General features: G+C 44.1%; 1 protein-coding gene across 9 annotated transcripts in view; it reads right to left on the bottom strand.

Moving 5' to 3' along the window:
- The window catches only part of NF2 (NF2, moesin-ezrin-radixin like (MERLIN) tumor suppressor), a 93,112-nt gene that overhangs the window by 37,245 nt on the left and 37,057 nt on the right, over positions 1-18,810 (bottom strand). For 6 of the 9 annotated variants that reach the window (XM_088143193.1, XM_088143200.1, XM_088143195.1 and 3 more), the window contains 6 exons: positions 11,542-11,610; positions 10,783-10,865; positions 8,828-8,903; positions 8,272-8,406; positions 6,406-6,480; positions 4,287-4,400 (listed from right to left, as the gene is read on the bottom strand). In XM_088143193.1, coding sequence (XP_087999319.1) covers positions 4,287-4,400; positions 6,406-6,480; positions 8,272-8,406; positions 8,828-8,903; positions 10,783-10,865; positions 11,542-11,610 — 552 coding nt within the window. The remainder of the gene's footprint in view (positions 1-4,286; positions 4,401-6,405; positions 6,481-8,271; positions 8,407-8,827; positions 8,904-10,782; positions 10,866-11,541; positions 11,611-18,810) is intronic. The other 3 variants (XM_088143199.1, XM_088143197.1, XM_088143198.1) reach the window with 1 other exon arrangement.

Here is an 18,810-nt window from a genome sequence, read left to right as displayed (position 1 = left end):
AAAGTCTGTCTTGGAGGAACTGTGTTGGCATCTGTACTGATGGTGCTCCATCAATGGTTGGCTCCATGAGAGGTTTTGTTTCTCTTGTAAGAAAAGAACATTCTGATGTTGTCACAACACCGTGCTTTGTTCACAGAGAGGTGTTGGTGTCAAACACCCTTGGAGATGAAATGAAAAAAGTTCTGGATGATGCTACAAAAACGGTTAACTTTCTTAAATGAAGACCAGTTCACTCAAGAATGTTTTAGAAACTGTGTGAAAACCTGGACAAAGAGCACATAAGTCTCCTGTTACACACAGAAATACAATGGCTCAGCTGAGGAAGAGTTCCCAACAGGTTGTTTGGGCTGAAGACAGAATTGCAAGAGTATTTTTGAGAAAACAGTATTCCACATTTTGCTGAGTGCTGTGAAGATGGAGAATGTTTGCAGAAACTAGCATACTTAGCAGACATCTTTTATCACATGAACCAGCTGAACGAGTCTCTGCAAGACACTGGAGAAAATGTTTTGACTTTACGTGACAAGATTCTTGGATTTAAAAGAAAACTGAATGTTTGGAAAAATCATGTTGCGAAAGGAAATATTCCACTGCTGCTTTGGCTTGAGAGTGAGGAAAGATACCAGAAAGTCTCAAATCTAATTGAAAGTCACCTGGAAGTACTGCAGAACAAAATTGATCAGTACTTTCCCTCCCTTTCAACACAAATGTATGACTGGGTGAGGGATCCTTTCTCTGCATTCTGCTGTTCAGCCTGAAGATTTTTAAGGAAGAGGAAGAACTTTGTCAGCTGCAATCTGACTGTACACTCAAGATGAGATTCACTGATCTGCCCATAGACAAGTTTTGAATTTCTGTGAAAGAAGAGTATCCTGCCATTCATAGGAAGGCATTGAACATTTTGCTGCAGTTTTCAACTTCTTACACGGGTGAGCAAGCTTTTTTTTAATTTAACAAGCATCAAAAGCAAAGACACGCATCGTCTTATTTCAGTTGAAGAAGAAATCTGTGTGCGCTTATCTCACGTTTGGCTCAGAATTGAGCATTTGTGCAGCAAAAAACAAGCACAGGTTTCACATTAAAGAGGTAAGTTTCATTATTTTTAGTTTAGGAACACTGTTAATGCATATACAGGTTTACATGAAACAAATGTAATAAATTTGTAACTTCTGGCTTATATTTCAGCCTGAATGTTCAGGGGTTTCCCGAGGCCTGAAAAATATTTCAAGGGTTCCTCCAGGGTCAAAAGATTGAGAAAGGCTAAGCTAGAGACATGGATCTTCTACCAGCCAGTTCTGAAAAGAAACAGTCCTTTATTAAGTACATGAACAGACACTGGATAGGGCACCAAGTTGTTCATGAAATACAAAAAGGCTCAGTGTGCCAATGTGCTAGGAAAGGACAGATAACTGTCCAAGCTTTCTTGCTTCTACATCCAAAAGCTTCTCTCCGGAAGAGCAAGACATTTTCCTCTTATTTTCTTTTTAAAGTTGAGAACTGCAGGATGTCAAATGCTGAACTTGATCCACGAAACAGTGATCTGCCTTTTCCAAATCACCAAAGGAGACCATGAGCTTGGAAGAATGAAAAGAGAAATGCAAAGAGAACTTAACAGAGCTCCTTCCGCCTTGGCAACATGGCACGGACATGTGGAGGGTTGCAAGCGACCTGCAAAGTGACAAGCAACCATCCTGTTGCCAAATTCCTTTGTTCCAAAAGCTTTGGTTCTAGTTCCTATCAACATAAACAGGCTTCCTTCTTCTTAAGACCATCTGCCAAGTTCTGGGCAACAATTTATTCTTCATGAAACCCACCTTAAGTTCAATGGAGCCCTGAAAGAATCGGTTCAGCTTGTCACAACAAATGCCTTTGCCAGCCTGGCAACTTGGCTCAACGTGAGCAATTCTCCTTCAAGTCACAGCTTAGGATGTGCCTTTGGGTCGGCTCGATTTTCACAGCAGGAGCCGAAGGGGGCCTAAATCTTCCACTCAGCACTCTGGAGGGACCTATCACTGTGCCAGATGTCTGCTGAGCTAAGCTCCAAACTCAGACCGGTTAGCATCCCCACCATAAGGAAATCCAGGATCAGTACTTTAACCTAAGACTCCTAGCATCTCTGGGCACAGTAAGACACTCAGCTGCTGCTCCTAATGCTATCCAACAGCTTACCCAGAAGTGGCAATCAATATTCTGCGTAGCACCGTACAGATTAGCTTTATGGGTTCCAGCAAAGAGGAAAGCTCTGCAAGCAGGAAACAATGATTCATACAATCCAATTTGCAGAGATGCACTCACTGGCTCCGTGCTGCAGACTGCTATGTGCTGTGTCTGCCAGATGGGATAAAGGAGGCCAAGCCCCAAATTAGCATGCAGGCAGCATGCACCCGAACATCGGCACACAGTTCATCATCGTTTAATTAGGATATAGGAATGCACGGCTCCTCCTCCTCCTATGCCCCGTGTTCCCTGTAACCAATTCCCTGCCCCCCGCCTCCAAAATCTGGAGGAGAGTAGAACTCCAGAACCAGAAGACGTATTTAGAAAGCGCTCTGTAGCGCGTGCTCATGTCGACGCACATACACTCAACATCTTCGTACCAAGAAGAGAGGAAAGGGATGCGACCAAAAGAGCAGGAAAGAGTGAAACAGGAGCTGGTTAGAGAAGAGCAAACAAGGGCGTAAAAGCACCCAAAAGTCCAAGCATTTGCCCAGTTTTTCACTGTGACCCTTTCTGTTTATTCATTGATCAAGTGGGTGGTGTTTTACTCTCTGAATCTGCAGGTGCCAAGAGGAAGTTTGGATGCGTGTCCCAAATATAATTTTGCATTCTGAGTTCAGGCTCCAGACTTCCTGATTTCTGAGAGACAAAGACAAGCACATCACAGCGTGGCACTGGGGGTGGGGGCGCATTGATGTATCACAATGTACAGTCTGCACATTCTTTAACTCAGTTCAGCCTGACAAGCGATTTGGTCCAGGTGGGGAAATGGAAAGGAAGAAAATGCACATTTGCCAGGGGTTGGCACGCTGGAGCCTTTCAAACATTACTGTAATATCTAAGGAAACAGCAACTGCCCCATGTGCGTGCACATCAGCCACTGTAAGATCCAGTGGGATCTTTTCTTGAGGATAACGGGATCTGGAAAAGATCTGTAATGGGACGATCTGAGAATGTACAAGCTCTGGACAAATCCTCTGGCTGCAGCATTTCCTCCCTGTTCAGATGGCTGGTTCCCAAGATGTCTGAATCCCAAGATTCTGGAGAGGACAGACAGTGACAGAAGTCCTCTTTATCAATGAACACAACCATCTCCTCACTGGATCGTAGGAAAGCTATTACAAAGAAAACCAGAAAGCTTCCACCATCATAACTACAGAAATAGGAGTTCTAAATGGGAATTAGTTCAGTGGCTGGAATTCTTGTAAACCCATCCCTTTTATCTCAATAAATCTTGCTACAGAGAACGCGGTGAAAATCAGGCTTGAAAAAGAATCAGTTTGGGTTTAGTCAGCTGCCAAAAAGCTTGACACAACTGGTACTGAATCCAGTAAGCTTTTAGCATCAGCTTAAGACATAGCTGTTCACTCTGCCATTTAGATAAGTGAGCGCCACTTCATCTTCGGATGTGATTCATTAACACTGTCCTGTGCTATCATTCTTAAGTTTTATGGCTTTAAGTATGTTTTTTTTATTTGTGTGAGTTTTTTTTTTTAACATATACTAAAATCTCCTCAAGTCGAGCTTTGCTCTTGGCGACTGTGGACAAGTTTATGCAGTTTTTGCAGCAGTTTTTACTGAATTATTGCTTTTCACTTACTGTACATGGCGTTTTGGTTTTGTTGAATAATCCTCCATTTGGGGATGAGTGGTTAAATGGTGAAAAGCTGACTACAGGTTGTATAAAGTAAATAAATAAATAAATGCATATATGAAATCAAAACTCACGAGGTAGAAAACCATCAAGTAGATAAATAAAGATCCAGAAGACAAATATCAGATAGACTGTGGAACACAAATGATCTGGTTCCCAAACGGATCCCAAATTAAATAGCTGTTCGCTGGTTTCTAGAATCTGGGTTGGGGAGTTTTTTTGGAAAAGCAATGCACAGCATAGCTGGCCAACCACGAAGTCTCATATTACAGGCTCCCCTTCTGATCTGGATATCAAGTCACGCAAGTGAGGTGGGCAGCTATATAAACTGAAGGAAATAAATGCATATGCTTATGTGACAAGGTATCCAAAATTAGACTGTTGACTTTTACACATACCTGCGTAATAGTCTCACCTGTTTCCTAGCTTTTTCCTCCCTGGCCTGAGCTTTCATCTGCTGGACTTCAAGGGAATCCGCCTTCCGCCTCCGCATGAACAGGTCATGGTTGCCGATGCACAGCTGAAGGATCTGTTCCAGCCAACAAGAAAGGAAGTGAGCCTGCGAAGTCCTCATTAACACCACAGCATATGTCAACAACACCTTTGCTTTGTCCGTCTCAGAGCTGGATGACCCTGGATCTGTACCAAGACTCACAAGGGCAAATGGGTAGAGCATATGTAGGGCAGAAGAGCTCTTATGATCGGCCCTTTAACGGGGCTGGAGACAACTGAATCAAACTTAGTTCAGCACCATAATATTGGAGAAGAGGGAAATCCAGAATACAACATTCTGGAAACAGGGTGTGCCAGGGAATGCTGGAAGAGTGTTTTTGTCCCAGACGATGTCTCTTGGGTCATTCTGAGATGGTCCAAAGGCTTTCCAGAAGTAAATACTTCTTTAGTAATTGCTTGATATAGGTTTTATGTAATTGAATTCTTATTTATTGTTTTAATGAGTTGTAAGCTCCCAGGGAGATGGGCGAGGTTAAATTTAATAAATAAACAAACAAATAAATAAAAAATACAGGATATTCCTGTGTTCCCTGCAACACTCTGTTACCAGAATGGTATGATTTGGAGACACCTAATGGGTAATTAAGTGGTGAGGTTCAGCCTCGTCTTAGGAACCTCTGCATATGAGTGACTAGAAATGAGACTGAAGTCTTTTTCAGATAGGTGTGTATCCCAATTCAAGTTGGACAGAAGTTGGGATTTTTTGCACGCAACATGTGTGCTCAAGGTTCAGGTCCATCTTTCCACCTGGAGGGGGAAGAAATCATCAATTCTTGGAGATCTTCTCAACATTCAGACATATTTAAAGAACATTTTTGAGACCCAACCCTTCCTTTTCCCAGACCTAAACCTAGGTTCTTTTGCCAGGATTTTGCAGGTACCCCATTTCAGTCTAAATTTAGAATTCATAGGCAGCTAAGGAGCCCTGCTGAATTCCCAAAGTTGGTTCCTGTTGGCATAAGGAGGGCAGACGGAGCAATTAAGGTTGTGTTCTGAATTACCCTCCAGCTCCTGCCACGGTGATTCAAACTGCACAGGAAAAAAGGCACAATTAGCAATCTCTACTGAGATGGGTCAACACCTTCTGTAAAGTCTTCAATCCATCAATAGGGGAGGCGCTGCAAAAACTTTAGCTAAAAAGGCACAGGCTCAAAAAAGGTCCATCAATGGAACTCTTTAATGATGCTAACTAGATGCAGCCAGAAGCCAGGAGTGGGGGAAATAAAGCAGCCATTGTTAGAAATCTTTCAGCAAAAAGCATGTTGTTTTCCCTGCTCTCCAAGAGACCAATTTCTGAGAGGATTCTCAAACAAAGCTGTGCTGCTAAAGCGACACTGGATTATTCCCTGTCAAGCTGGCCTTTCACTCAAGATTCAGAGCCACTTACGAATATCCAAACAGACCATGCCCTGTCCTCTCTCAAATCTGCCAGAAAAATAATATTCCTCACCAGGAAGGTATATGACCAGAGGCAATCATGGTGCTTGCTCCTGCTTCTTATTAGGGTAATTGCCAATGCCCTTTCATCCTGTCTCTTTATAAAGGGACTGTAGAAAGCCAGGTGTCTGATGGAGAGGCTTACAGGTTTCATTGAAAGCCAGGAGGAAAACAATGTATGGGCAAGACAATGAGAATTCATACCGGGACACGGGGTGGGGCGGGCACGAAAAAGGAACTGTGGCTGCCTTGGTCTGCAAGAAACAGGGTTCCAAAACGCACAGCGAGGTGATACCTTTCTTTGGGACAAGAGTCCATGCAAAGCAATCGGTGGAATTATATAAGCTTGGGCTTCATTCCAACTTGGAATGTAGAACAAATCCCACCGCTGGGCCCATATCGCACAGTCTTGGCCGTGGCTCGCCAGATCAGCAGCACACCTCTGGGTCCTGCCAGAAGTTTAACTACTGGTATCTGCAGCCTGCAAGCACGTCCCAGTGCAGAAACTGGACATGAGTATCTTGGAAAAACCCTCTCTCTGTTCAGGAACGATTGCTACCACGTCACAGGGCCTTGGTACCTACCAGCTTATTCACACGCAGCTTGGAGGAGTTGAATTTGAAGACATCAATCTTTTTGTCCAGAGGCTTTATTGTAAACTGCATGGAAAGCAAGAGCAACCATGTCCGTATTTTTTTTAAAGATACAAGAGAAAGACGAGCTACTTAATGATTAGCCCAAGGCATAAGGGTTAGATAGGAGGATGGAAACCAGCTTTATCACAAGTTAAATCATTGGCTCTTCTGGCTGAGAATTTCCTACTGGAACCAGATTTCCTGGACTTCAAGCAGGAGGCATTCCCACTCCAGGATATCGGGCACTGATCCAGAAACCCCCAGCCTTAATTTCCTTTATTTTTCTTCCCCCCGGCTATGCTGCTAAAATTCAGCAACCCAAATGCTGAAAATCAGGGTGACGCCAGTTCCTGCCATGCTGATGCTGGAAACAAACAGAAATGGAAGCAAAGGCCCTACAATGGGATTCATTTAACTGAAGGAGCCCACAACAATGAAAAAAAAATCCTTACATCATTATCACACACACAGAGACACACGCATGAAAAACCCCTGTCCCAGAGAGCAGCCCCTGACAACTGCTCGCCCAAAGATTTCGCCGGGAGAAAAGAAAACGCTCTGCTTGTCAGTGCCTAGAGAAAGGATCAGCATGGTTCATCTTACAGAAAAAAAGAGCGATGTCTGCTTTGTCAGTTAGCTGGCAGTCGAGAATGAAACGGCATGAAATGCTGCCTTCAATTCTGGCTCCCGCTAAAAAAAAAATCCACCTCTTGAATTTTCTGCCAACAATGGGCAAAGAAAGGACACTTCAGTTCCAGGCAAACATTTAGTAATTACTATACTAGATTAAACACCTCCAATGTGTCAAGTGGCCGTTCTTAAGGCTGCATCCTATCATGTCAGATCTGCCTTGTGGTCATCGCGTTGCAAGCATTATTGTCACGATAAAGGTGACAGCACCTTCTCTTGAAAGATGGGTCTATTAAGAGCTGAGGGGAAGATCTTCAGCTTTCTGTTCCTTCAGAAAAGCAGTGTTGGGGTTCTGACATGAAGAAGAGCCAGGTCTGATCTGCAAAAACTACTGCAAGGCAGGTGGGAACTGTTACAGAGTGATGCAAATGTCTCTTTAAAAGAAAAATCACAAGCTAGATGCTTAAGCATTCAGCAATAAAATATTCCAAAGCAGGACTGTTTCACTAGCACTAGGTAGCACTTATCTATCAGTCTGCTTTACCCTTTTCCCATTGCTAGCAAAACAAGAGCTCATTCGTTCCTCCTGCAAATTAGTATTTCTACCTGCCTTAAAAAGGTTGTCAATACTCTCCAGTCCATGAAAGCTTCTATTCACATTCAAAACTTGATGCCTCTGGATTTTAAGAAATGCAGCGTTCAGAAATTTCACTTAACTGCTGGAGAGGCAGGACCCCAGTTGTGTCATTATACATAAACACAGTAGAAAGGACAATTAGAAGCCAGAGGAGAGATCTGGAAGGTGAGGTCAACTTAATTTAAACACAGCCAGGAAATTTTCAGTTCAAAATGGTAAACTAAAGGCTTATTTAAATACAGAGAGAGAAAAATTCATACCAATCCAAAATCAAGAATACCTCCAGGGCAGAGAGCTTCTGTTCTTTTTTCATACGGGTTTAAGTTCTAAATTAACTGTTTCACACAGGACATCCTCCGCAGGGGGATTTCAACCAACCCAGCACAGCTGTTGTGGAGAATTCTAAGAGCTGAAATCCATCTATCACGTATTATCTCAAGGGCAACGACACCAGAGGAGGATTTCCAATAAACTTTAACCAGGCAGGTGTACCAAGTGCGACCCTAAGCTATTGCTGCTTCCTCAATGTTTGTATACCTCAGGCCTACCTCCTTATCACTGTAAGAGACATTGCGAATCTCGTTCCAAGGAAAGGAGATTTTGGGGGTCAGCCTGTTTTCTGGATCATATATGTGGAGGCCCAGAGCATCTACTCCTAGAAGGAGCTCGGTCCCCTTCTTGTTCTAAAAGAAGAAAGAAAGGGGGCGGGATGGGGAGAGTTCGTTCCATTTGACGCCGTGCAGCAAATCAGGCACACGGATTCCACCTTATTTTCTCCCACCTTGGCCCAGAGGTTCTGCTGCATTAACCTGGTTAAGAGGGGGAGGGGGAGGGGGAGGGGGAGCTTTCCAACTCAGTGTGAACTGCAGTGCCAGTGACTCATTTGTTCCCCTTCAGAAACCTCTCAATGGCCCCTTCCGGCTTGCAGGTGAAGCTACAACGAAAGACTGCCAGAAGAGCCACAGAGCCGTACAGAACTCTTCTCGGCAAAGGGGACCAGGTTTCAGCCGCTCAGCCAGAGGACTGGATGCTTCCCCGTAAGTGCCCCCCAAAACTACCCGAACCGCAAAGTAATCCACACCGTACGTCTCTAGATGTACCTACCCGAATTGCAAAGTAATTCACACCGTACATCTCTAGGTCCTGGGCTATTTTCAAGTACTCCATTTCGGCTTCATCCCTGCAAAGGGAAAAGGGTGCATGGGTGAGAAGGAAGTTTAGTGTGGCAAATTTTACCAAAATAGGGGAAAGCATCTGGAAGGCGTCAAAGAACACAAATCAAACCCACTTGTAGGCGTATCAGATCCCATAATCTTCTGAGATTGAGACTTCTATTTTCCAGCCAAGGTGACAAAGCTTTGTAGCAAAGTCCATGCTGCAGGTTCATTGCAGCCCTAATGTCTAAAACTAAAATGGCTCATCCCCACCCCAAATAGTTTCCCATCTCCATCATCCTTAATTCCAATCCCAATCCATGGAAGATTATCCTTAGAGGGATCAGGGACAGACAGGGGAAGAACCCAAATAGGGTGGATTAAGAGGATCTGGAAAACTGCACATTTTAATCCCCAGTACAAGAAATTATTTATCGCAGAGCCAACTTCCTCAGTCAGGAACCCACTATATCCAGCTAGGATTTGTAGTCCCAAACTGCCTAGGGGACAGACTTTGCGGCCATGTATCCTAGATATTCCCAAACCCACAACATCCTTGCAAAGATCCCCTCCTAGTTCAGCCATACAACTGATTTGGACATTCTTGGTTTTATATTTTGGTTACCATTCTAAATGCAAGTCATGGGCTGTCAGCTGCATACAGTATTGATACTAACACTAAGAAAGTCTGTTTTTGACTCATCCCTCAAATTTATAGTCCTTATTGTTACCAATATGGTTGCCTTGTCTGTCACAGCACCTGCCCTTTGGAAAACCACCCCCAAAAGATACATCTGGCCCCCACCCTGGCCATGTTCAAAAGAACACTGAAAACCTGGCTCTTTCGAATGGCTGTCTTTTAATTGTCGCTTTTCTTCTGGCATTGGGGTGTTTCTTTTGTTTTCCCATTTTAACTGTACTGTATGATTGTTTTTACTGTACACCACCCAGAGTCACTGTAGAGTTAGGCAGCCTTATACAGTGGAACCTCGGGTTACGAACGCTTCTGTTAACAAACTTTTCGGGTTACGACCAGCTCCAGCTGCAAAATTTTGCTTCGGTTTGCGAACTCCGCCTCGGGGTACGAACAGGATACGCAGCCATTTTCCCTCCCGTGATACGGTCCGCGGCCATTTTTCCGCCCGACACGTGGTCCATGGCCATTTTCCGCCCCTGACACGTGGTCTGCGGCCATTTTTCCGCCCGACACGTGGTCCGCGGCCATTTTTCCGCCCGACACATGGTCCACGGCCATTTTCCGCCCGACACGTGGTCCGCTGCCATTTTTCCGCCCCTGACACGTGGTCCGCGGCCATTTTTCTGCCCGACACGTGGTCCGCGGCCATTTTCCGCCCCTGACACGTGGTCCGCGGCCATTTTTCCGCCCCTGACACGTGGTCCGCGGCCATTTTCCGCCCCTGACACGTGGTGGTAGGGAGGGGGACTCTCCCTCCAAGCAATAGCCACCTCCCTGTCCTCCACGCCAGAACGGATTAACAGTAATTACATTGAACCTTATGGGGAAATTTCCTTCGGGTTGCGACCAATTTGGGTCGCAACCAGAGTCACGGAACGAATTAAGTTCGTAAACCGAGGTTCCACTGTACATTTCTAAAATAAATAAAATAAAGGCAAACAAACAAATAAAGGAAAGGCACACTGTAAAAAAAAAAAAAAACAGCAAAGCTGCAGGCTTAATTTTTAAACAACACAGCAGCAAAGGTTCAACATGTATTCCCCAAACTTCATGCTTGAGAGAGGATCTACTGAGAGGTGGTATAGTGTAATGATTATGGCGTTGGACTGGGAGACCCAGGTTCAAAATCTTCCTTAGCACTGCATGAAGGAGGCCAAAGCCACCTCAGAGAGATAAACATATTTACCTGACCCTTTTAAGTCACTCACCTGGCTCTACCTCGATGTTGGCCATACCAGGCTGTGATTCTTTCTTCCCACATTTCCGGAGTCATCTGGTAGAGATTTATCACCTAGGACAAGCAAGAAACTTAACTCGGCCCAACCTCACCGGGTGGTAGGTTTGTCTCAACGGATGCAGTCTCGTGATCAAAGCTGGACGAAGTTTAGAAGTCAACCTCAAGCACACCGCTCACTCAGTGATGCTATCAACTTATGGCTCGGCCGCTGAGCCACCCGATTCATAGGGGTGGGCATTCAGACTCAGCATTTTACGTATTTTTCCCCCAACAGACTGATTCAGCACCAGAAACAGCTGTTTACTTAATTACAATATTGGCCCAGACTTTCAGCTTCATAAAGAAAAACCCAAAATAAGCCTCGAGACAGTGAGGGCTCCCATTTTTGTGTCCAGCCCAAAGACCTTGTAAAGCAGAGGATCGCCCCAAAGGGACATTAAAGTAGGAAAGCTGGAAGGGCCGATCTGAAAAGAACAACCAGGAAAGGGATGAATCAGACGGTCTGGGGTTACTTATTAGCCTACCCAAGCCCACCAGTTGCCCTTGTGCACACCTGTCCAACTAGCTGTGCAACGAGCAGAATCTGGCAGGAGCATTCCAGATGGGAATTTTCTCCAAGCTTCACTTGGAAAGGTATGGAATTGACCCCAGTATGCATTTTACCACCGTGGCAGACCCCTTCCACCAGTCCACTTCCAGCTGAGCCGAGAGTGAGATCCATCATCCTTACCCGTTTTGGAAGCAACTCTTCTTGAGCCAAGAAGCCACGCTTATGAACACTGGGGTCGTAATCTCCATACTGCAAAGACAGAGGGATTTGTGGAGTTAGTACAACCGCAACAATATGTGTATGGGTTCCCCAAAGGGCCTAGGTAGCTGCAGAATCCTTGTCGACAACTTGGGTCTTGTCTGTGATGGAAGGTAAAGTTCCGGCATACCAAAATATCCAAGAGGTATCCCAAAACAGCAAGGAAAACATGGTTTTCCAGTCTCCCACTGATATTCCATTGTTCTCTCTGCTTTATTTTATTTATTTATTTATTTATATTTCAAATTTGGATACCGCCCATCTCACGAAGAAGTGACTTTGGGGGTTTTACAATAAAAACAACCAATAAATATTAATTAAAATACAATTTAAAAAGTGTAAAATACAATAAAAACCGAATATATTCATAGATAGTATCTTCCAAGGTGCTGCTGATAGAAAAGATATTAACATACAGGAGCATCTTGTATTTTTATTTATGATATACGAAAGCCATTTTAAAAAAAAGATAAACACTCCCTCAAGCTGATCTCAATGTCGGATGATTACATAGCCAAGACAACTGAGTCTTCTCTGCAACAATATGCGAGTGGTTTGCTGCTGGTGTTCCTTCAACTTTCTGGGATTTCTGGTCTCCCATCCAAGAACTAGCCAGGCCCAATTCTACTTAACTTTTTCATATCAATCAAGAGTGGCTAAGTGCTGCCAGCTGTTTAGCCATCTCTTAGGATCCAAAGGCAATTCTGTCCTGTCAGCAACTATATGGCATAGCTCTTCCTGCAAACTTTGCAAACATGGCGTGGTCAACGAGCTTTTTCTTCCTCTGCTACAAAACTGAGTGTGCTCTGCCCTTCGACAATTAAAATAATGTTTTAAGGAAGGCAGGCATTAAAATTATCGTTTGCATTGGTCAATTTTTTAACAAATGGCCAAACCAGAGATGCTAATGCTGCATTCAGCTCTTACCCAGCTAACTACATTTCAAGAGGAGGAGGAGAAAACTGCATTCAATGGCTCACGAGTGAATTCAGCATGCAAGTATCTATTATGTAAGTTATTCCACTTGGCATAGGGAGAGGGAGGGAGCTAATCCAGTCCTGAAATCCCATCCTTTGAAATTCCTATTGTGCTTCTGCCGCTCCAGCTACGAAGGTTTCCTGGGATAATCATCAGACCCTCAGAAGCCAATAAAATAAAAGTGGAACAGTTCATGTCAAGGCAATATTTATGGCACGGCTGCAGAACTGGGGCACTAAGAAAATGGCCCAGCGATGATTTTACTTCTTTTTTTTCTGTTTTGAAAGGACAAGATTTGGAAAATTAATGGGATCTGCAGAAAAATGAACATCGGAGACCCTACGAAGACAAAAAGACAACCGTGGCTGAATTCAGAACAAAAAAAGGTGGAACAGAGGATGAGACAAAGGGATGGCATTTCTGAGTGCTACCTGCCCTGCCTCCCCACCACCACCAAAGTTTCCGTGTACAAGCTGTATTGTAGCACCTTGCATCTCAGGGAGGAGGCCCTTCTGAGCTTGCTTGCTTGATTTATTTATTTAATTTGTATGCTGCCCATCTCCCCCAACGGGTGACTCTGGGCGGCTCATAAAACCCACAAACAATTAAAAAATACATACACATTAATTAATTAAAATGGATTAACCAATTAAAAGGTCAAACTATAAAGCAAACCCTATACATAAAAAACTAAAAAAACTCCTGACTGCTCCTTCTGCAAGTTTGCTTGGTTCCTAAAATCAATCTGCACAGAGCTGGTTAGGTGTCGTGGTTAAGGCGTCAGGCTAGAAACTGGGAGATGGTGAGTTCTAGTTCCGCCTTAGGCCCAAAGCCAGCTGGGGGACCTTGGGCCAGTCACTTTCTCTCAGCCCTAGGAAGGAGGCAAGGGCAAACTAGTTCTGAAAAAAAATCTTGCCAAGAAAATTGCAGGGTCCAGGCAGGTCCAGGCAGTTGCCAGGAGTCAAAAACTGACTCGAAGCCCCCCTCTCAAATATCAATCAGAAGGTTCACTCTTCTGGATGGAGTACTTGTGCTCCAAACAGAAACCAAATTAGCAAGCAGGACTCTGACCATGCTGTCCTACCCATCGTGGCCAGCTTCAGGAGATTCAGCAACCATTGCGCAATCATTTTCACAGCCTTTAAGTCAGTGTTTCTCAACTTTGGCCGCTTGAAGATGGGTGGACTTCAATTCCCAGAATTCCCCAGCCAGCCTGGCTGGCTGGGGAATTCTGGGAGTTGAAGTCCACCCATCTTCAAGTGGCCAAGGTTGAGAACCACTGCTTTAAGTGAACGATCCTGCACCAGGAAGACATAATCGTAAGACTGATGGGATCATACGGTTGGAGCCTGTGGCATTTTAAGGCAGGGGAAAGAGCCCCATGCAATGGGGCAAGGATAGAGCCTCTCCAGAGGGGGGGGTCAAAAAGGCCAAGATGGCAGCCATAACCTTGCAACTGAAGCCCTGCCTTTCATACATTGCGATGCACATGAAAAAAGGATGGACTTCAATCACATGAAGCTGGCCAGCATCTTGACTATTTTTAACCCCCCCGCCCTTTGCAGGCACACCTGATCATTTCACAGATGGGGAGGCCCAGAATTTTCTATTTTTCCTGCTTTAGGGGAGTTGGGGGGGCTTCCTTGTTTTTTTTGCTTGATTTTTCAATTTTGTTCTCCCTGTTCCAGATTGTACATCACGGATTTTACCAGTTTCCCCTCTCAAAAGGGTGGGGAAACTAAGCCGCTGATTTTCAGCAACTGGGGATCAGGGACACAGGGGCTTCAGGATTGCAAAGATGCGGCAGCCGTCGCCAGTTTTGTCCAGCTGTACCCACTCCTTGACTGGCAAGACATTCCCCTTTTCTCCCCGCAGAAGGAGGCCAACAGAGGCAGAGTATGTTGGCTGAGGCATTTTCCTTCCCTTAATGAGATGCTTAAAATCAACAGCAATTGAGAGTCTTCAAAAATGGAATTGTGGGGGATGTTGTCCTCTTCCCCAGCAGGGGTGTCACAACCAAGGATGTCCTTGTATGGACAACTGCAAACAAGATCCCCTTCAGAAATCTCAGGGGTTCGGTTGGGACATGAGGAGACAACATAGTTCCTATATCTGGTACAAAGAGATGGGTGCCTTCTATCAGATGACCTTCTGACTCTAGATTCCAACTCGAGTCTACTTTCTTCTTCCAGAATCAGGTCCAGCAGCCTATCTCCCCTGTCTATCCTGACCAAGAAGATGACTTAACATTGGTTTCTGTCTCAGTTCCAACAGAGAGGATTAAGAAATAAGCTCCAAGGGCCCCTTTAACAGCTGCAGAGGGCAACCGCTCCATCTTTCCTGAGGTGGATTCTACTTAATGAACTTGATTGCTGTATGAAGGACTTTCACTGTAGGCAAGATTTAGAGGGGCAGCCGGAAACATTTCAGACAGCAACCTGTCTGGCTGCCAAAAGCTCTTTTACCTAAATTGGGTTACTAAGTAGTACCAAATTATTATTCATGTGCATTCATACAATCCATCATCAAAAACCAATACCCTTCAAGGAGTGAGAGAGCCAATGGAACAATCACTTTGGAAATGAAGAATTCAGGCCATGAGGCACCATACGAATGGGCACAGGATGGGCACCCCCAAGAAGTTAACACAAAGCTAAAGGTGATCGACAAGGGCTAGATACCTGCAATATTTTGATTTTAGCTGTCAACAAACTGCGACGTCCTGCAGTCGTCCACTTATGAAAGCCAAGATTTTTTTTTCCCAACAATAACTGCAACATGCAAAATGACTTCAATCCTATGCTTGCCACAAGGATTCAGAATCAGCTGGGATGAGCTGTTTTTTTGTTTCATGCAAATGATAAAGTGGCAAAGGCAGAAAGGTAGGAATCATTCTTAATAAGGTTCTCTTTTAAAAGCGGAACAAAAGGGCCAGAGCTCAGCCCCTAATATCCATAAAGTGTTCATCCGCTTTCCATCGGACCCACTACGCACAGGAGACAAGAGGGGCTTCAGCTTGGAAATCTGGAGCCGGCACAAATGCAAATGGAAATGCCCCCTCGGTAGCCGAGTCAAATTTCAATTCGTGCTCAAAGGAGACGTCAGGCCCCCAGCAACTCCCCCCCCCCCCGATTTCCATGGACCAGATCTTTTGTCTGAATCTGGTCTCCCCACCCACCCCACTCTTGCAGCTTCACTTATCTCCCACAATTTCTAATTGTGATTTCTTGCTGGCATCTCTTACAAAATGCCAGGCTAAAGGGAGAATGAGGGGTACAGCTGTATGTTTTAAAAAGAAGACTGATCAGTAAAGTATGGGGGCGGGGGAGGAGAGAGGTATTTGATCAGGTATTTTATTACCATGTGTATATATAAGCTGAGTCCACTTTACAGTGTAAAACTTGCAGGAGATGATGCAACTGTTAATGAGATTATAAAAAAAAAAGAACGACATACAGAGGCAGCCATAACATGAATAGGGTTCAGTAGTCCTGCCGGAACCAAAGTCAATTAAGAAAGAAGCTGAAATGTATCGTCATCTAAAAAAAACCAATCACTTGACACCAATAAAAGCTAGACTGTGTAAGCTAGACTGCTAGACACAAGCGGGAGGGTGAACTGGACTGAATTCTACACTCAGCCACGTGGACTTACACGAGGGCGCCTCAGGTTCAAGTCCAGCCTCTGAGTCAGCCCCTCTCTCTCAGCCCAGCCTACCTTACAGGGTTGATGTGGGGAAATATGGCAAAAAGGAGGACTGTACAGGCCACCCTGAGCTTCTGGAGGAATGGGGGTGGCAGGAGATAAATCTAATAAACCAATAAAACTTTAATAGATGAGCTTGATCCACTCTTTGACTTTATTCACACAACACGCTTTGCCTGGTGACTGCATTAACCCATTTTTGTGTGGACGCAACATACTTCGTCATCAACTAACCAAACGTGCTGAGACTTCACACAACGACTAAGCCACGCTTAATACTTAATGTTGTGAAAATGCAACTGCTATAGATGTTTACCTAATTTGGTTAACTGTGTTGTGTAAACATAACCACAGTCTCTTAGGCTAACTACCCTCACAGAGCTGGGTTGCGGATGAAGCATAAGAACGTCAGAGAAGTTCTGGTGGATCAGGCCAAAGGCCCGTCTGGTCCAACTTTCTGGGTCACCCAGCAATCATCTAAGGTGCCTTTGGAAGCCTACCAGCTTGGACTGGAAAAGAATCTCCTTTCCCTTTCACTTCCCAAGAACCAAGATTGTTGCCTCTGATTTAGGAGAGACAACACAGCTGTCCATATTTAAAGCCACATGATAGCCTGATCCTCCCTGAACCCACCCAGTCAACTTTTCAAACCATCCAAATGGCCTTCTATCACAATGGCTGGCAGGGAATCCTACGGCTGAAAAAGAGGGTGGGAAAGTCATATGCACTGCCCTGAGATCTACCCAGGAAAGGTAGCTGGAAAGGAATTCTCAGAGTCTGGGAAAGAAAAAGGAGATTTCCAAAATGTGGGAGACAAGGACCAGCTAGACATTCCAACCTTAACTCTTAAGCAAGGGTCCCTCTATTAAGGAGTCTGTGAGAAAGAGAATCAAACAACTCAGAGACCCCTCCTTAATGTTCTCACTAATAAATGAAGTCTGGAGTAGATTTATCTACCTTCCAAGATTCTATAAGTTTAATGCCTTTTTCCTGGCGTTAAACCTTGATAATGAAAGACTATGTGAATCGAGCTTCCTTGGTCAGGCACAGTTAGCGGCGTAACAGTATGATACAAATGTTAATAACAGCAACAGCCATAAGGAGACTTCTCTGGGGTATGAACTCTTGGCAAGCCACAAAGGAGGTATGAAAACAGCTTCTCGGGGTGATGCCCTTTGTGGAAACCTGCTGCCCCAACCCTCCCTGGCTACAATCAAGGTACAAACTGTAACCATCACATGCCAGGTTAGCAAATGAAGTCCCCATAAGTCAGGCAGCAGGTTTGCTCACCATTCCCAGGTGGTCTCCAGGAACATGCTCGGGCCACAAGTCAACCCAAAGATGCAGGTCCTGGGAAGACCTTCTTGGGACAGATTGGAGCAACACAGACTATCAAAACAGCATTCTCCTTTCTGCTTGTATCCGAGCTGAATATTCAAGCTGAATGAAACTGATTCTCCCCCACCTCAAAAAAAAAAAAAAAAAAAATACAGGTGATCAAAACTGGCAATGCTCCTTCACCACAAACTAATGATGCTCTCCAGCCAGGTTTCTCTCAATATTAAGTGAGCCATATTTTACTGAAACCATTTTTGGCACCTGCTAGTCCAACAGGAAATTCTCTTTTACATTTCGAAAGAGAACAAGAAGCGGAAATTTGAATGGGTAGGGTTTTTTTCCCATTCTCACAATGGGGGACACTCTTAGGCTTACAATAAATTATCATATTCTTTCAGGAATCCCAAAATTGAACCTTTGATCATGTTTTTGCAGTCCCTCAAGTTTAACCAAGTGATGAAACGCTGTATTTAAACCAGCTGAGAGTCCTATTTATGAGTCTGGAGTAAAGTTATTATTAGAAGAGTAATAATATTAGAAGAGATTTACCCAATGAATTGGGCTTCAAATTAAGAAAGGTGGGTGAAGAGATAAAGCGCAGCATAAATATTTCAAGAGATGCTGGTCTGAAAAACTGGCAAACTTGCAGGAGGAAAAAACACACACACACAGCTTTTCAATTAAATTAGATCTTTTTAAAGCACCAGGGAAACAGTTCTTCTTGAAAGAACACTGATTCATGTTTACGTTTATACTTGTAGATTATCATTCTGTCACTGAGACATCTGCTTTTTCTTGTACCAACTAAAATTGTTCCCATTTATATTCAAGATACCATAGTGTGTATTAGTTTTTAGAAATAACAAATAAAGAATAGAAAGCTTTGGCAGGAACCAAGATACTACAGAATCCAAGAGCCTGTAACAGATTCACTTTTGAAGATGACTCAGGCAATTAAATGGGGAGTTACTGATCTCTTCACTTATTAATTTTAAAACTTCCTCCATTTTTAACACATGCCCAATACTGGAAAACAATATGGCAGGAAAGTAATACATGAAAATTAAATGAAAACGAGTTCAGAAGGGAAATCTGTTTTATTTATTTATTTTGCCTTGAACCATGGTTTAAATCTAACTGCCTTTCACCTTTGTTGCTATGGTTGTTCCC

The sequence above is a fragment of the Python bivittatus genome, unplaced genomic scaffold (assembly GCF_059951505.1).
Source record: "Python bivittatus isolate LINGU-HERP-01145 unplaced genomic scaffold, Pbiv_v1 ctg000280_np1212, whole genome shotgun sequence".
In the NCBI taxonomy this organism is placed as follows: domain Eukaryota; kingdom Metazoa; phylum Chordata; class Lepidosauria; order Squamata; family Pythonidae; genus Python; species Python bivittatus.
The sequence above is the reverse complement of the archived record's forward strand: the minus strand, read 5'-3'. Positions and strand labels throughout refer to the sequence as shown.